The 17,217-nt window shown below is 32.2% G+C and overlaps 1 protein-coding gene across 1 annotated transcript; it reads right to left on the reverse strand.

Annotated features, from left to right (window-relative positions):
* Window positions 1–583: 583 nt before the first annotated feature.
* LOC149902381 (uncharacterized) lies at window positions 584–5,764 on the reverse strand. The gene is made up of 4 exons (XM_090110235.1): window positions 5,755–5,764; window positions 2,222–2,444; window positions 2,034–2,095; window positions 584–1,959 (listed from the first exon to the last, which is right to left on the reverse strand). The coding sequence occupies exons 1-4, from the start codon at window positions 5,762–5,764 to the stop codon at window positions 1,919–1,921; spliced, it is 336 nt and encodes a 111-aa protein (XP_089966361.1). The 3' UTR covers window positions 584–1,918.
* Window positions 5,765–17,217: the final 11,453 nt, after the last annotated feature.

Here is a 17,217-nt window from a genome sequence, read left to right on the forward strand (position 1 = left end):
AGCTCGCGTGTCCGACTTCCCTGACAGGTTGCTACGAATTTACACAGCTGCTTTTTAATGTTCTCAGGAAATAAATACAAATTGAACGGACTTTTCTCTTTGCTTCTCTGGAGTCTAGATTTATAAGCACAAACTAATATTTATGTACCTACCAGTATATTTGGACCTAAGTTTTGCTGAGTGGCTGTCTTCTTACTCCTAAATATTTTGCTCTAGCTAATTCAATGTTACGAAACAACATTACAAGTTCAAGTCCACGCTCAAATATGACCGAAAATTGCCTACGGGTACATTTGAATGTTCCCAGAGGCAATTGTCGGTCATATTTGTAAACATTTGAAAGCATACAAGGAGGGGCAATGTACGCTACTGTAACATAAATATAATATACACCAAATACACGGAGGGTAAAACATTTACATGTTGGTTTATAAGAACAAACAGGTTACCTTAAAACCATTTTGCGATGTCCGCGAAACAGAGTGGTCGCCTGGCTAAAGTGACTTCCACTTAAGACGATACACAAAAAAAAATCCACTGCTTGGCGGGCGGAGTCTAATAGCTCGCTATTACGAACGCCGGTGTGCGCGAAGTCATTCTTGCAAACTCGCCGCGCTGCCGCTGGCCGACTCGGGACAAACATGTATGGAGTCGTCATACAGTTATAATATTGTTATACATTTATTCAATTGTTGATTTATTGGTTTTATTTTCTTGCTTATAAACAAATAATCTTCTTTCCAACAACTACTTAGACATTATTAATAATTATTATTATTTCGTAATGTTTACTTTATTACAAAATAATACAGGTTATAAATAATCTTTAAAATAACAAAAAATACTGTTACTCTGAAAAAATGAAATGGTACTCAATAACGCGGACTACTGAATTGATTTAGATAGAATTTGATGCTGACGTAGATATTACATCATGCCCAGAAATGAAAGGTACTATTTCTGAAAGAAGTTATAAACCCTAATTCTTCTCAGTCAAAGTCAAGAGTGGAAGATATCACTAATACAGTAAAACTGATGCGAAACTTTGGATGTTAATTTGTATATTTTTTTGTTAGTTGTTACTTAATCACGTCAAGACTACATTACCAATTTTGATAAAATATAGCTAATTGCCTGGATTTACACATAGGATACTTTTTATCCGAACTGAACACTTCTGTGGGATAAAACAGGATTCACGATATAACCTAATTCCACGCGGGCAAAGCCGCGGTCGGAATGATATTTTTTTAAATAAAAAAATTGTTTAAAAAAAAACACAAAATATATTGACGCATGTATTTATTTTTTGCACTCTATTATAATTGTAATTATTCATTACAAATAATCAAAATAAAATAGCCAGAACAAAGTTAGGCCCTGGTAGGGTAGGTAGGCAGGTACAGCAATGTGAGACGAACACTGGCTTATTTATACCAATAATAATGTATTATAAACATTAAATTAAGTTTACTTTCTAACAACAAAAATACATAATATTAGCTAATGTGAAAGTGAATCAACCAATCATCCCACAAAAATGAAATGTGCACACAAATATTCATCCAAATCGGTTCATGTCATTAGGAGGAGTGACTGCAGCGCCATCTTCCGGGCCCAATTGTGTTTCCAGATCACCCAGGAACTCAATTTAATATACTTACACAATATTTTTCGAAATGAAAAATCACATTACTATGTAAATATGAATATAAACCTGTTTTATTACTAAGCAATTTCCCGCACAGGTGTAGTAAGTATAAATGAAATAAATATCAACATCAAATTCTTTATACAACATACTTATCTACCACCTTCTAAGAAATGTAATTCTTGAAATTATTTCGTATTTTTTTAAATATAATACTACTCCAATGAGCTCCTGTTCCATATTATGTCCGCCATACTTCCACTAAGTTCACCATGATTTTTTATTTCTTTGCACTTTGTTGCTTTTTGCTAAAAATGGAATCATGCGATAAAACCAGTAGAACGTTGATAACATACATTTTTGACTGAATAAAGGTACTTACGAAGGAGTGGGTTCACATTGTGAACAATCAGTGGGTTTATTTTCCTTCTGGATTCCGGATTTCTGAAAAGATTATCTATGCTATAAATGAAAATATCTTACACATTCGTTATGTACTTAAAACAGGGGTACATATCAAACATCGTCTATAATACAATTATCATCAAATTTAAAATAAAACCAACTTACTTCATTAATTTGTTCCAATTGTAAGCATTCTTTTTCCTCCAACCTTTATGTTTCTTCTTCTTATTTTCTTTATTGTCCCCATTTGTCTCATTTTGTCTTATCTGGTTGTCACCCTTTTTTACGATTGCGCGAGCGACACAAGTTCCCCGTGTGACGGCCGTAGCGGGAATGACTCGTGCAGCGATCGGGGTAGGAAGGTACAGGGCGGCTCTCGCTATATTGGCTGGTCGCGCGCTAATTTCAAGTATTTCTTGTTTATTTCAAAACCATCGCATATTTCAAAATTCTAAATCGGTAGACGTATAGGTTGTATATTTTTTAGTTAATATCCAAAAAGTCGTAACTTTACGTTTGTTATTTTGAAGATGCCAGAGATTATAAAAAAATAACAATGAGAACTTTGTATTTTTTTTCTATCGAGAAAATATCATGGAATCATGTTTCTAAAACGGTAGACGTATTGTGTTACTATTGAACTTTCTTGTCAAGAATTTTCATCACGACAACTTTAATAATATAAAAATTACGAAGGTTTAAAAAGGGCCGTAAATGTTAGAAAAATTAATTCATCACCTTAACTTCACATTCTAATACACATTTTCTTGACAAGAAAAATTGTGTACTTTACAATATTTTTCTTTAATGTATTCAATTAGTATAAGTCTTTGCGAAGGTGATTATTATTAGAAATTAGAAGTAATTTTTTCATTTATTATTGTAATTATTTTTCAATAATCTCATCATAAGACTATAAAGCATTTATTAAATGTCTGCTCTTTTACCTTTATCTTTTATAAATAAAATTAATGGCCACGTTGCCTACGTCAACTTCTAAGTTTATTATCGAAGCAATACCGTAATGAGGTTGTAGAGACACTAATGCGAAAAGAAGGGCCTGACGAGATGAGAAATCAGTAACGATAAATATCACACACCTGATAATTACGTACGATATAGGAAATGAAACTATTGGACATAGGTATATGGAAATAATTATATTAAAGTGTATTTGAAACAGAACATTCTAGTAAACAGAAAATGAACACTTAATGCAAATTATTCGACATTTAAAAGCAAAACCTAATTAAAGGAAAACATATGAAAACTTACGTAACAGAGAACGGAAAACGTATCGAAAGGCTGATTTATTGCCGGTCATTCATTTCATAACAACCCGATATGAATGTATGAAAGCACAATACAAGTGAGTGAGCGCTCGTTTCAATCAGTCTCACATAACGTGCTCGCCCGCTAACCGATCTCTTCGAATCAAATGGGCTCTATTTGCTTCCTGTCTACCGTCATGGTAGCTCGCTGCCGCTCTAACAGATTCTTAATTTCATGCCCGGCTTGTTCCAACTACACGTGCTGCCACTACGTTATTAGCTACGAAACTAAATGGAAAAACCCGTGGAAACCAATTAACTTAGCCCGTGTTTCATTAGCCCCAGTAATTATGGTATCAAGCTGAATGTTGATAAAAATTTTCATGCTTCCAAGATGCATCTATGAATTGCATGTTTTGTTTTAATTATAAAAATCTAATGAGTGTATTTGTTTGTTTAGAAACCTATCCTTTTATTGTGTTGCCCTTTTGTTAATATGTAACAGCGGTGTAATCAGACGGAAATTTTATGTAAATATAGTATTTCAGGAAACGTTAGAGAATAAAACGCTACGGTATTTATTTAGCAACTAAAAATTACTTAAAAATCGAACCATTTCGTTTCACATGCCCGTAACCCGTAGCTAAACTCTTTAGCCAATCAATCAATCGCGTAACAAATAAAAACACATACAAAACTAACTTTTATAGACACAAAAGCAATTCTAGTCGGTTTCCATCGGCGGGACGCGTAGCTATCAGTTGCACAGAGCGGCTGGCTTGTTTAATATCCAGCCGATCCCCGCAAATCCGTATGTTAACGCTGACAGATGTTGATGTCTGTCTACCCATACAGGCAAAGCTTGTGGAATTTCCAGTTTGACTGTTTAATCCCTGTGCATCAACGCTTCATATTCGAGTTTTATTAACATTATAATCATACGCGTTTTAACCTGAATAGCTATTTTGTTATGTTTTAGCTACAGTATTGATTTGGTTTGAAGTTGGGCGGGTGTAATGTTTTTGACATTAGCAATGAAGTCTAGAGTCTAGACTAATATTGAATTGTTTATGCGTCTGTTATTGTTTAGCTAAGGCAAGAATATGTAACATTTTTGCTTATTTTTCCATAAGCTCTTTGTCCGAAAGCTAACATAAATTAGAAACCTACCTATTGACAATTCCTGAAAGCCGATCAACGTAATTAATTTCCATTTTTATCAAAGAAAAAGAGTAATATTTCTAGATCTTTTTAAACGTAGTTTTTGCATTTCATAAACAAAGGTAATCCAGACGGATAGAACATAATTTACTCATTCCAATTCAAGCACGCATCAACTTGATTTTACCTCTATCTTGCCCCGGATCCGCGGGTAACTTTTCCCCAAAGCATCATATAAATAAATTGTTGCCAGTCTTTATTACCGACGGTTTGCGAAACACTTTTCTTGCCTTGTTATTATCTGTATAAGTTTTTGTTTACATTCAACTATAGGAACACTTCTGTAGTTGTGATAAAAGTTAACATCGTTTTGATAAAAGCTACTTCTTGGACTCTATTATAAGAATATTTATTTTTTGTTATTTTTTGCTAGAAGTTCATAGCGAAGAACAAGCACTATTAAAATACCATTATTATTTAAATTATTTGTATAATTTGATGGCTTTAATAAACATCCACTCAAATTTAAGAATGTTTAAAGAATTTGACTCCGGTATTCCTTTCGGCATTTTATAAAGAATCACAAGAATGTATTTATCCGACGCTCAGTGTTAATTCCTTTTGCGACATTCAAATTATTTAGCAATTCAAAATATTACAGCAACATAAACTTGATTCTTTTCAATTAGTATCGTAATGTATTTTTTTTACATTTATTTTGCTATGTCGATATTATAATACTGTTTAAATATTGAATACAATCCTTTCATTCGTAGCCCAAAGTAGTATTCCTAACTAATAAGACTTAATTCAGGCTTTTCTAGTGTTTACTTCGTAGAGAAACAACAGCAAAATGTGACATAATTTTCAGCAATTTTCAATTTTCAGCTGATATTATTTTATTATATTAAAAGTTGACTTAGGTATTGCTTTTTGGAATAAATTCATTTTTTTGATAGAGCTCCTAAATGAGCTGGTATTTCGAAAGTTCGCAATCGAATTTTTCATATTTTACCACAAATATTCTTTCTTGATACTGAAAAAATTATTTATGAGAAATTACTCATAGTAACCAACTGGCTATCGAAAGGACGATAAAATGAGAGCATTCTCTTGTTTACCAAAACATTTAATATATTTTATAGTATGATAGAGTGTAATACTTAATACTTAGTTATAATATCCTAAAACTTTTGTGTTATTTTCCAATCTCACATACATATTGTCGATTTACGTAGGTATTTATTTTATTTATTCATCACTTACATCCTTCCATTATTCCAAATTTTGCTGATTAATAATACATGTCACAAACAAGCTTTACAAAAAACTTCAAATACTCATTTAATTAGTATTTTCCATTCGTACATTCATTATTAATCATAATCCCGCTACTTCAAAAGGACACACGTTAATAAAACAGTAGAAATATCCGCGTATAAAATCTAGATGTCATAAAAAGCGTCACATTTTATGCAAACATGTAATGTGATACATAAAAGTATGCAAATTAATTATATTAAGACGTAGTACGTGCTTACATAATTACTTAACTCGACTACGACCGGTAAGACACTAACACGTCCGTGGACACTAAGCTTTGCTGTAACGAGCCGCGAATTGTGAAATAAATTAATCTGACTGCTGGTTAAAATCCTATATAATGTTTTTATTTTTTAGCTAAATGCATTGTGCATATTCGAACTTCGAATATGATTTAATTTTTGCACTGTGTACAATGTCTAATAAATTATATATTTCTTATGTTTATTAATGAATTCAATTATTTAATACTTTATTAGATTCTAACAGTAAATTAAATAACAACGTTCCACTTGTCCTCAAGCAATTTCGTTTTTTGTGAAAATAATAGGTACCTACCTGCTGCAACGAACACATTCGTGTATGCACGGCCTTATATTTCATCACAGTGACAACAAGTTCTATAAGCATTTTTTCAACGCCACGTTCTCTAACAAAATAATATTCACTTGCATTATTTAATATAATGCGATGATAAATTTCTTTAAAATAATTACAACTTAGCCCATATTTAAAGTTCAAGATTTATAAGTCTCGCGCATAAAGCTTTGAGTTATGAGCGTTATAACGGAGATGTGGGCAATCCATTTATTCTGGTTACCTTGACGAGGGTGAGAAGTCGAGCAGATTATAACAAGTGGCAGCACTAACTGTCGAGAGCAGACCTGGCCACACCACGCCTCACGGCTTAATCACCAAAGTTTTCCCTACGATTGGAGTTTTTGTGGAATTGCGGCCGTTGTGTGCTGGAAACGCTAATTTATGCGCCGCCGAGTGAATCGAGAAAGAGCACTCAACTTATTCTCGATTCGTATTACGTATTCAGGACATCGTTTAATTGAGTGGGTTTGGTATCCTAGCATAGAATTGTAAATTTTATAGTGGTAGCGGGAGTAAGTACGTTCGCCAATAAATTTAACGGGCAAAATAAATATATCCACGAGCGAATCGGATTACATAATTCAATTAATTGGCGTACCGTTCGTATTTTTTAGTTTAGTTTACATTTAATGAAATTTGATGTAAACATGCAGGTATACGGAGATAAGTACCTACCTACTAATAATTAGTTGTTATCTTATTACCTACCTTTCTAGCAACATACTCAATTTTAGAGGAAAAGTCTAGCTAGCTACCTTGCGGTAAGTGTAGTGCAAGTATGAATAATTATTAGTGTATTTCATTACTTTTACACTTTCATATCCGATAGGACGGAAAACCAACCAGAGAAAGACAGCCCAGGACGTTATTTGACTTGTTCTCTGCCAGACAAAAAAGAGATTTAACGCACACTCATCTTTAAATTATTTTTGTTCATATAATTCTCAGCCTTATCTTTAGTAAAAAAAAAAACACTGAATCAACGTGGCAATTTATAAGGTATTGATAATGTAAAGACTTTTCCATGGCCTATAACGTTATAGTTAAAAAAAATATTTAAGTGCTTTTTATTTTTGAAAAGCAAACGAACAAAATTACAAATGTGCGAATTTTGAATCGTACAAATTAAAAAATACTGCCATCTATACGACTTGTGAGAAAAGCTTTACAGCTTTTCCTTACGGACTGAAAACTAATGCCACACATTAGTTTAATAATTTACATCATAGATGGCGCTTTTACCCAAACACATATTTCAAAATAAAATTATTGTTTCTAGCGCCATCTATTAGCTTTGACTAAAAATAGGTAGAAATTTATGCTAGTTGTTCATAGATGGTGCTATTAACAAAATGATTTTTTCTTTGGTGTTTACAAAAGCTGGTAGATGTCACTAAAGGTTGATAAGTTAAGATGGTCATGATTAAAATTAATTAGACAATTTACTAAAAAAAAAAACAAAATTATACAACCTGTAGTACGCTTTACTCAAAATTATGTATTAAGCCCTCCTGTGCGGGTTCAAGCCATATTCCACTGAAAATGCAATTTTCCTGTACACTTACCTGGTCTTGTTCCCCTGACATGTATTTTCCCTGATTTCCCTGAGTTGAATGAATGAATTCATTCAACTTAGTACTGTATAATATATTACAATAGCCACAAATAAAAATAGTCATAAATTTCATACCTATGTAAATACATAATTGTAAATATTATTGAGATCCTCGATAAAATAGGATTACCAATGTAATTATACGTAGCCCGTAGGTATTCTTTGTAGACAAGGCATTATTAATTATTAAAAAAATAAGACGTTTTCCTATAAAGATACTGTTTGTACAATTCATTTCCAAAACAATATTTGCTTAGCTTTTCTTTGAATTAATATGCAAAAGTGATAAATGAAAATACAAATACCAATATTATTCACATGCAGTACAAAATGGACTCGGCATTATGTTAATACGGTGTTACATCACACTTTATCAAAGTGTTAGAAGTCACGTGTAGGTAAAGGCAGCAGTCGCTCTGGGCTAAATATGGGATTTCATATGCAAACTGCTCCACTCTGACAAATTCTGTGCCTCCAGTGAATAAGGGAATAACTCAAAAACAGCACTTTTCAGGAGAGACAAAAAACTGTATATCAATACTAAATCTTTAGTAATTCAAAATTTTAAGCTTGTATGTGTAAGATGTGATGTTAGACTATATTTTTACATAGAAACACATATTGTAACAACCCCATAAATATACTTTTTTCGTGTTTTTTTGTAGTTGTGGCCTTATGAACGAGTACTTCATGGAATAACTTAATGTATTCACATAATTTTTTTTTTACTCTTTGCAATATAACGACTTATGCCCTTAAGCACTATGTTCATAATCGCACAACACGACTTATATTATTGCCAGTTTTGGTTTTATAGAAATGATGTGACTTATTATGCTTGAAATTTGTGTACTTTATGACTCAATTGAGGCATTTTAGTGGAAAAACTATGCACGTAGCTTGAAAAACGAATGAAATCAACGGGTTTTTTTATCGTTATTAGATAATAAAAACAAAACAACATTTAGGTATTTATGCATTTAACCCTAGAAGTCCAATCTACGTAAATTTGACTTATGAACTCTTTTATATTTACCATCGAATCGCTGCAAAATCCAGAACCAACTTATTAGCCGTCGAGACCTAGCAGTACATAGTTGGCTCATCCAGGTAAATTCCGCCATTTGGTTGTAAAGAGGATGTTGTGCGTCATTTTGACGTATAATTGGGCTTTTCGTAACTTTTAAGATTGTTTCAAATTTTTATTTTGTGATTTATTTGAATAATTTTTTTCCAAGTCACGTTTCACATGATATCTATAGTATTATACTATATATTGTGTATAAAATGGGATCCAGACAACTTTTATACTAGGACGAAAAACCTTCAATTTTAGTAAATGACGATTATTGTCCTTCGCTGGATTTGGACTTCAAGCAAGGGGATTGGGTGGCTGAAGATGTTGTCCGGAGTAAAACCGAATATGTTATGGGGTTTTGTTACCCATGTACCTATAATGAAAGTCGTAGATTGTAAAATAAACGTTTAATCGATCTTTCAATAATACAGTACTATGTTGTTAATGCTACTTATACAATGTTTCACCAGTCACCACAATGAGCCTAGTCTGTACAGGTTAGCAGGAGACAATCATTGAGTATTGGTATTAAATACGTATCAACTGCGTATTGCGTTTTGCGTATTAACTATTGTCCTAGTGAAAATTAATCGTCGAATCAATTTAAAATTCGATCAAGTGCGTTCCGTTTCGTAAAATATAGATTATAAAAGTGGCAACGCCACAATGTCATGGTGGTATACATTGAGGATACAAGCACTATAAGGAGATAAGAGAAGACCGAAAACCATATTTCTGTATGTTCAGTTAATACAGGAAAAGTTATAGGTAGAATTTTAACAATGTCTATATCATATAATATCAATATAATGTAGATAAATAAAGAAAATACAATGAGCCGCAAAGATTTTATGCAAAATTAAGCACAGATTTGAAGGTGCCTTGGATGCAAATACGACTTGTGGCACGCACTTTGAAGAGACTCTACGTGACAATAGCCCAATTTTTTCAAAATATGTGGTACCAGAGTATTCATAAAATGTTTACGAAAATGCAGGACCAAAGAAGTATCGATATTGCGGATTTTTTTCCTATAAAAAAGGCAAATTACCAAAGCACAGTGGCTAAAACGCTATATACGGAGAAAACAATATTCATAATTATTGTCAAGCCTGGTTATAAATACTTTTTTTTATGCGACTATTATAGACTATAATATTATTGTCTTGATTATTGTAGTTAGATAATTTAAAAAAAAAAATAAAAACGAGTTTTTTTTTTTAAACTTACCCAATTATTTAAGAAGAAAATATAAGTTTAACATTTTGTTGGCTTTTTTTAGATGATTCAATTATCGTTCTGTATTTATATAAACAAAGAGTATAATATCATTAAATGCACTTTAAGTGTGCACATTAATAATGTGTTAACTGTATTTTTAATATCTATTGCAAAAAATAGTTAATTTCCATAGAAATATATTAGTATCCCAAGTTAACTGATAAAACCCTTTTTTAAAAAATATAAAGATTTGTTGTTGGAGATTTATTGAAAAAAACGATTTAAAAATAATAAGGAATAGGTATGGTGTGTTGTTTCCGTGCAGTATTCAATTAATAGACCAATAGCAACACGGCATTAATGCCAAACTGTCTCATGTCGTCACTTGAACCAATGACACTAAAAGAGTTGTTCCTTTATGCTCATGTTAGAAAAATGACACAAATGCGTTTATACTAAAATAGTGTTAGGACTGATGGAACAAAATGAATTAAGTCTTTATTCAAAAAGTATAACTACACATACGTCTTTGTGTTCGTGGGTACTTTTGACTCGAGACGAATAGTTCCTTTGCGATTGCCTAAAATGATGGATAAGGTAACTTATACCGTTAATCACACCCTACTTATACCGTTTGGGTCATTCGAAAAAATGGGTTAGGACGCAGCTAGAGATATGACCTTTTGATATGTTGTGTATTTTGACGAGCTGAATCCAATGGTGCAATAAAAACCAAAGGGAATAACTCGTCTTACTCCCTTATTCACTGGAGGCACAGAATTATCCCCATTACAGATTTGACGCGAATAAGGCAGGGGCTTACCTTTATCTTTGGAAAGGATTTAACCTCTTCTTTTAAACTTTATATTCATGGAGTGCCTATACGTTCAGTAGATAGCAGTTTAGTTTTGAACTTATAGGTAAGTACCTATCTATTTGAAAGATTATCAATTTAAGAAATTTTTTTGGAATTAGAAATTGCATTAGCTTCAATGTTTAAAGTTGACTACAATTTGAGTATTTTATATCGAAGACGAAATTTAATAAGTACTGATGATGAAATAAAATCAATCTTCTAACGTTCACTAATTCAAAATTTCATAGAAAAAATAATTGGCAAGAAACTTGATACTTGGATAAATTTTTCCTTAATGGCCAGTGGCCTGGGCAGACGAGGTCCAAAAATTATCGAATAGGTGTTCTTTGTCAAATCAAATTAATTATATTGAGAATAAGTAATATGAACGCGTAATATGAACGCCCTAAGTTGTAATATGAACGCGTAAAAACACACGGACACTTACAAAAACCATACACGTGTATTTTACTGTGTCAATTTAACTCTACTCTTCTGATTTATTCTAAGGAATGGAAGAATATTATATTTTACTGTAAGTATAGGGATACTACATACCTACCTATATAGATAAGAATTAAACGTTGAATGTTTTCTTTTTCAGGAACATTAATTTAATTATATTGTTCCTTATTTTCAGAGTATTTTTATAGAATCACTTAGAGCGCCTATTAGAGATATCTATTAGAATACATTTGATGTAGATATAGCTATCCATCACTGATTCACACGGCGCTATCATTTTTATTAAAATAAGCTTTATGACAGGACACTTTTCACATTGCTCTACTTAAAGATCTCAACGGGCCGGCCTAATGTTTTGATACGGTCAAATTATAAGCTTTACACATCTGCCCCAAAAAGACTCAAACTATCAGTAATATCAAAGTGAAGCATGACGATCAACCCTCTCGTGGGTGCCGTAACCGTTAAAATGAATAATGACCGCGTTATTTCAGGGCTAACAAACCTTTTGGATTGTTAACTCCAAGCTAGAAAATATTCTTAGTTACATGTTGATTTGATGAACTTCCTCTGAAATAAAACTTCTTCTGCAGGATAGTGATAATTTTTTTACGGCACCTTAATAAAAATGAGATTATTATATTATTATTGTTGCTATTCCTTTATTTGTGAACATACACGAATTATCCTGTTACTCACCATTCTTAAACTTCAATTTGGAGCTATACTATATTTTATAACAAGGATAAATTGAAGAATATAAGGTTTAATTAAATAATTAATGAAAGATGTTACCGATTCAGGAATTTTCCTGTAAAACTTAAAAATCCTAATCTATACCAAACGTTGCGTACCCCTGACACCTTGTAGCCGAAATGCACTTATTAACTCTTTATACAAATATGAAAAAATAGAGATTATCATTTAATTTCGTAGCTAGAGCATCATTGATTGTGACTGGAAGGTGGCGCGTGCGTCTTCCCACCTGCTTCCGCCTGATGGGGTTAAATCAATATTTGGATTAATGTATTCAACTCTATTGTCTTTTATTTTGTCTTTTGGATGGAGACATTTCATTAACATACTAAATTATGGCCCTATTGGACGTTGATATGATTCATAGATTCATTGCTGTAGAGTGGCTTATAGATAGATTTACTATTTATATGCTAAGTTACTTATGTATTTATAATGCGAAAATATATTTGTATACTTCTTATACTTTCTACTTAGTTACTTGTATGTTGAAGCATTTGTACTTGTGATGTTAATATCAAATATACCTACTGAAATATATTGAACGTATAAATCATATGTTATCACCTTTACTATTAAAATTCTCACGATTAACAAGCTGAGTTCATAGTTCCATTCAAAAATAGTGAAACGAGAACAAAAAATCAATAAAAGAAATTTTTATCTTAGATTGATTGGCCCGCTCTGACCCTTTACCGATGCGCCCGGGTTTTTATGGGCTTTCACAAAAAACCAAATGTATCAGTGTTTATTTGTGACAATTTGCTTTGTCGGTTTACAGCGATTTACATTTGAAAGGAGACTTTTTTTGTGTTGAACGAAGCGACCTGTAACAACACGGTGAATGACACAGGTAGAGGGCCGATCGTAAGATTAGATGATCTTGATCATAGGACTAGTCACATGATTATTTCCTCTGAGCTTCAACACATTGACAACTTCCAATGTCCTACTTATATAATGTTCAAGGAACAAATGTGTGATTTTATGCTTATCTCATTTATTGACCCTCTCAAATAAAATATTTTTGTTGTTTTTGAGACATCGAGTCAATAAAAATAAGACGCACATATTATGCCGCCTGTATTGCGAGTAGGTATGTGAATATTGCTTAAACATTGTAAAAGTTGGTCACTGAAATCAAAATATATCCAAAAGTGGAATAAGCATCCCACCGCAAATCAAAGTAATAAAACTCATGTTTGTTTGTTTGTTATTACTTCATATTATTGTAATTAGTAGGTATCTTCGTAATAATATTCATGAATTATCCGTCAAATGAAGAAAATATTTTTAGTATTCCTTCTTGCAGATATTACCTACAACCAAAGTGTTTTGCGGTGATGTTGAATGACCGTAAAGTTTAAAGTAAGTTCATTAATTCATGCTTCTCTGCTTAATACTTTAAAATGGTGAACTACCTAGAAGAGCAAAATATAAGTTATAATTATTTATGTTGCAATATTTACATAGCACAGATTATCCAACTGCTAAATTCTCCTATAATTATTGTACAAACACGATACAACATCATTCACATATCGCTTAAAAAGGTTCCCATTATCCCTATATCATAAAAACCTGACATATTACACTCATCATTAAAGTACCAAGACCTGACAAGCGTCACACATGCGTAACAGGGATTCGTCGCGCCGTCCAAGATCTGGATAGAGCTGTATCCATCAATCCCTCGATTGCAAAATGAGACCCCGGCCGCACACCGCACCCTTCAATAAAAACCTATATTAATATTTATATTTACTTGCTGATTTAATATCTTTGTTGTGATTTCGTATATCAAGTAATTAAGGTTTGTTTAGTTCAGTTTGCGCGAGTGTTGTTTGAACTTAATTGCTGTGCACTATGATGATGAACCTTTTTAAGTTTCCAGTACAATGCGTAATGTCACGAAAAATTTTAATTTAACATCTCATACACATACATTTTAATCAAGTTACAATTATTTTGTAAGCTAATATTACATAATATTAAGTTCTTTCTTTTATCACACACTACAATACTCTGAAAACAATTTAACTAACACAAGTCTTCCGTGGTTTACCAGCTAATTATTTGGTAGTCTTCAATATTATCATCCAATTGTCACATAATTATACAAATAAAAGTATCTACATATCTCTTAAATATGTAATTGTCGAAATAAGCTAATAAGTTAACATTTATCAACCCTCTTAAAAAAATATGATATGAACAGCGTAAAATGGTAATGAAATCGATAATTTATAGCTATTCAATATGGAATTAATAAATACAAGATAACCTCACGTTCCGAGCAAGCACAAATATTGTAATTGCAGAGATCGAAGGTAATAAATTAGGCTTTTCACACATAAAACTCGTTGGAATTATTCCACAGCAAATAATGCATACTCGGAGGCTACTGCAATTCGCAATCCGCACACAATACTGAGCAATCAACGAGGTGCCCTATATTTTATCATGACACGCGATTTGCAAAGATATTATTGCTGTAATACCTTTAAATGCTAAGCTCATTGTGAAGGGAAAGTGTCTACGGTAGGTGAAACTGGTAGCTTCATTTTATGTGACTAATCTGAATAATTCTCAAATTTGAAAGATCATAATCACTATATTAACTTTTAATGAATATGGAATTAAACTATTTAGGAAATGTCGCATTTTTTGTTCACAGATTACTAGTGACCGGAATACCTGTCTCACATATTTAACATTCAACGGACACTGCAACATTTTTAATTGGATACAACTTTATTTGTCACAAAGCTGAGCATCACGTGACCAGTTAATAACAACATGATCATTAGATAAAATTTAATTAGCGTCACGTCGTAATTTAACTCAAACACCTCGGTACTAAGTGGCCGATTCCGAGGTTTCCACTAATAAATACCCTCCATTAAACCTACGCTCTTCTGATTACCCGCTAATAGTATCAATGTAATCTAATAAGCACTCGAGGAAGTCTTGGTCGTGTAATAAAGGTAATAAAAATGTAATAAGATATAATTCTTTTGGGCTCAAAGTGGTAAGATGGCGTAGTAAGTCGTAAATCTGCCTTCGGACTGGATAGCGCCCACGCTGCGCATTTCAGAAGCACCAGATAAACATTGTAGATATAACATTTCATTATTGAACGATCTACGCCTTCTTCACACTGTATTTTGTATCTAATCCTAGCCCGGTGACACATATATAACTCATGCCGCCCTTAAATTATTGTATACGTACTGTGATTGATATTTTATTTATTTGTTTCATGTAGTATGTGAGTCATACAAGCCGTTTACATCATATTGTTAAAAACTATTAATTTTTCGTGTAAAATAATAGTTTTTGCAGGTCTAGATTGCAACATAAAAACCTCTGCTCTATTTTGTTTGCCATCTCTTAAAGTTATTATCTCACTAACTATTACAATATTTGCTGTAATTATAGGTATCCCTACAAACTATACCAATTTATAAGCAATATTGTCAAAAAATAAAATACCTACCAAAACATATTTATCATGTCACGTGTGCATTTTCTCTTGAATGCAACGCAATATAAATATAAATTTAAGGGACCATATGCGCAAACATTACTTTTCAATAAAATTGAAAGTTACCTGATGACGGTAAAAGTCCAATAAAAAGTACCTTTAACATCAGCCTCCATTCGATAATTACAGTACAAATGCCATTATTAGAAATCAAGAACACACCTGTTACTTGCATGAGCCTTGATTTTTTTTTTTGTATCCGTGCCTTTCACGAATTTACATATCTCCCAAGTCTTTGTTAAAGCTAACGAGGGTTATTATTTCAACCACAAAATGTAGACTTAACCGCTTGTGATTGACAAAGGCACAGAACATAATAAGGTATTATGTAAAGCGACTTTTTATGGAATATGTTTACATAATTGTTTTCACCTCGTTAGCGAATCAATACTACTAATTATTATAGAAATAATAATATTTTCGATAACTAGCCAAATTAATATCCTATTTTTAGAACAAATATGTTAAGGTTTATATTTTCCTAAATTCAGAGAATATCTTGTGTATGTTTCAATTAATAAGTTTGAAGAATGGTAGAAGTAGTCGAGAATACAAAAAAAGACGAGTACAAGTAGTGTTGTAAGATAACAATTATAGATTTTAATGTGTTTTGCTACTAACTAGGCGTTTATATTTTTACAAACATAAATATACTTCATATAAATTTGTAAATATAATATACGTAATTAAAATAAAATCCCCGTTAGTGTTTATGTCCAGGCTCATTAGAATTATTATTATAAGCCTCTTGTGTTATACGAAGGTACTGTTTAATGTATTCTTGCTAAACATAAAGACCTTAACGACTCGAACTAAGATAGATAGGCGAATGGAACGATGGCTCCTATCAAATTCCTCAATCACGCTTTATTAAGGCAATGAAATGGATTTATAACGTTCAAAGCAATTTTATGTCAAAGTGCAGTTCATTGCCACCTGACAATGTCGGGAAGACAATGTAATTTTATGCTCAAATGAGCCTCTTCTGAAGTGGAACCCGTTCGGAAATTTTGAATGGCAATTTTACTTGCTCCTATGTCTTTTGCCTTTGTCTCGGACCGAATTGCAGTTATGCTTTATATAACAAAAGAAGCGTAACAACTTTCCACAAGCTTCGCGTCGTTAACATCATAAAAGAATGAATTCGTACGTAACGCTCCCAAAATGGGTGTTGGACTTGAAATCGGTGCTAACTTATGAATAATATTTTCACGACTAAGTTTTTCCTAATTTTTTTTTATTCATCAGTATTCACGCATCTTAATTCC

This window comes from Colias eurytheme, chromosome 15, assembly GCF_061535395.1.
Source record: "Colias eurytheme isolate Ceu_HAF_F1 chromosome 15, ilColEury1 Martin Lab GWU primary, whole genome shotgun sequence".
NCBI classification, from domain to species: Eukaryota; Metazoa; Arthropoda; class Insecta; order Lepidoptera; family Pieridae; genus Colias; species Colias eurytheme.

Bases quoted from the DNA above. Each gene is read 5' to 3' on its own strand.
- LOC149902381 (XM_090110235.1), bottom strand. The intron at 2,096-2,221 runs GTAAGTTGGTTT...TAATCTTTTCAG, and splicing joins AATTGGAACAAATTAATGAA to AAATCCGGAATCCAGAAGGA. The intron at 1,960-2,033 runs GTAAGTACCTTT...TTCCATTTTTAG, and splicing joins CAATGTGAACCCACTCCTTC to CAAAAAGCAACAAAGTGCAA.